Genomic DNA, 2,537 nt, shown 5'->3' with positions numbered 1-2,537 from the left:
TAAATTTAAAATTGTATGTAATATATAATACATATTACATATTATGTTACTGTATTATAATTTGCAATAATAGTGGATTGTAACTTTTTAATAGTAAATTACTGAACTACTAAATAGTTGCTGAATTGTTTAATTTAGAATTAAAATTAAATTGATTTAATTTAAAATTAAAATTAAATTGATTTAATTTAAAATTAAATTTAAAATTGTATGTAATATATAATACAGTAATAATGCAGTAATAATGGATTGTAATTTTTTAATAGTATCAACATTCGAAGGATTAATCATCGAAAATTATTATTCCTTATATCAGATTCTCTACCTGTAAGCTCCAGCGGGCCCACTAGGGTGCCGAGGATCAGCGAATGCCGGTGGTACACCGTATTCAGGTACTGGTGGTGCTCCGTATTCGGCACCGAGACTCTGATGAACCGGTGCACCGTATTCCTGAGCGAGAGCCGCAGCAGGGGCACCGTATTCTAATCCAGGATGTCCACATTTCGGCTCCGGGCAGTTGTAACGACACACTTGTATCACGCACTGGAAGTGGACGTTCATACTGTCGGGGAATTTGAAGGCTTGGAAGTATGCGAAGCTGACAACGGAGGCGCTTGGGCCGAAGTTCTTTATCTTTTGGAACCTGCAACAGACACAAACAATTGTACATTGTACTTGGTGTCTGCACAGTAGATTATATCCTTTTAATTTCAAATTTTCTATCTTATAAAATATAAATATAAATATATAATATATAATAAATTTAAATATAAATATAAATATATAATAAATATATAATAAATTTAAATATAAATATAAATATATAATAAATATATAATTTATTATAAAATATAAATATAAATATATAATTTATTATGTTAAATTCTCTATTTTCTTCTCTATATTTTCTAATTTCCTAAATTTCTTTAATTTATTAATTTCTTTCAATCGCAGTTTCTTTTTAAATACTAATCTGTCAATTGAGGTCAATTGTTAAACCTGCTACGTATATACTTGTGACAATTATTAAATATCATTGTCTCACACTCGAGTAACATTTCTTAAATCAGAGATTGCAAACGTATTACATTCATCCATAAAGATACTCTAGCAGTTAATGTACTTGTTAAACAAATAACATTAAGCTTGTCAAACTATCAAATTTTTAAGTAACAAAATATATAACATAGCAAGTAGAAAGAATAAAATAATATACAGATTAACATTTTCTACTTGTTTATTATATTTATATTTATTAAATAATATTATACGTATAACAAAACAGCATCATGAGTCGCCTTTAAATATACAAATAAGAGAACAAGACATTGCCACTCACCTGGACATAATCTTCGGCCTAACCACGCAGCCATATTGATCCACCAGCTGAATAGGTGCCCTCTTGCCATCGTGAGCGACGCAATTCCTCACCAACATGTCAAACTTATTCTCATCGTCCTTAATAGCCAAGACCATGGTCATCGTTTGCCCTATCTTCACTATACCGGACACCTCGCTGGCCCATGGCCCTTTGCCAACTTGGATCTGCATCCAGCATTGCAGATTGTCGCCAAGGAAATTAGCGGTGACGGCGTGCAACATGTCCACTTGGAACGGTCTGAACGTAACTGCCTTCTCGTAGAAGTCGTACCAGGTGCAACGTAGCTTCCTGGCTTGATCCCAGACCTCCTGCACGTACGGATCGTACTGGACGATTATGGTGTTCTCCACGTAACTGCCTGATGGCGTCGGCGCCCCGTAAGCCGCCACATTGTGATTCGCCGACGAGCTCATCCCGCACGAGTTCAAGAAGATCTCGAACGTTGCGCTGAGGTGGCCGGTGCCCGGTTTCAAGTGGACGCAGTGCGGGTCCGAGTAGAAACCCTTGCTGAATATCATCCCGTAAAACGGCCTGTCGAACTCGATGTTCACTCGCATGTGCGTTTTCTCGCATTGCACCTGCAGGTGTTTTATTTGAGGCGTGTCCGGGGAAGCGAGAGGCCAATTCTCCTCGGCGGCGTGCGTCGCTGGAGGGCCATACTGCGCCGGTGGACCGTAAACCGATCTGTGTTCCAGAGGCAGCGCGCTGCTGTCGACCAACGGGGCCTCGCAGTTTACCCTCTGAAAAATAGAGGTGAAAATTTCGTCAGTTCTTCGGGCTGATGTTTCACCTTTTGCCCAAGCGCGTCAAGAACTTTCTGTTCCCAATATTGCAATTTCGGGGCAATCGTTCCAACAATTCCAATATTTTCTCAGTTTCAAGTATATTCAAGTATATAACCCGGGCAAAACAAATGATAGATTTATTATCCGGTGATGTCATAGCCGGCGAGTTGAAAAAGAAAGCAATGAATTGTTGTGTACGGTTTGGTCGCTCGTTATGGTCCGCAATCAGTTGCCAGCGCAAGTGGTTAACCCTTTGCACTCCTATGTCATGCTGCAGATTACAATACAAATTTGTTACAGAACTCGTGTGTCATGCTAAAGAAAGCACCACACTTTAAAGGATCCTAAAAGTTAAATCTTATTATGATAAT

General features: G+C 38.2%; 1 protein-coding gene across 1 annotated transcript in view; it reads right to left on the bottom strand.

The window, feature by feature from the left end:
• Positions 1–2,129, bottom strand: part of LOC122531876 — a 5,860-nt gene extending 3,731 nt beyond the window's left edge. Inside the window, exons 1-2 of the mRNA XM_043660148.1 lie at positions 1,340–2,129; positions 326–643 (exon numbers count right to left, since the gene is read on the bottom strand). Of these exons, the coding sequence (XP_043516083.1) occupies positions 326–643; positions 1,340–1,938 (917 nt within the window). The 5' untranslated portion in view covers positions 1,939–2,129. The remainder of the gene's footprint in view (positions 1–325; positions 644–1,339) is intronic.
• Between the last annotated feature and the right edge of the window lie 408 nt (positions 2,130–2,537).

Source organism: Frieseomelitta varia, unplaced genomic scaffold (assembly GCF_011392965.1).
Source record: "Frieseomelitta varia isolate USP_RPSP 00005682 unplaced genomic scaffold, Fvar_1.2 scaffold_420, whole genome shotgun sequence".
Classification (NCBI taxonomy): domain Eukaryota; kingdom Metazoa; phylum Arthropoda; class Insecta; order Hymenoptera; family Apidae; genus Frieseomelitta; species Frieseomelitta varia.
The sequence above is the reverse complement of the archived record's forward strand: the minus strand, read 5'-3'. Positions and strand labels throughout refer to the sequence as shown.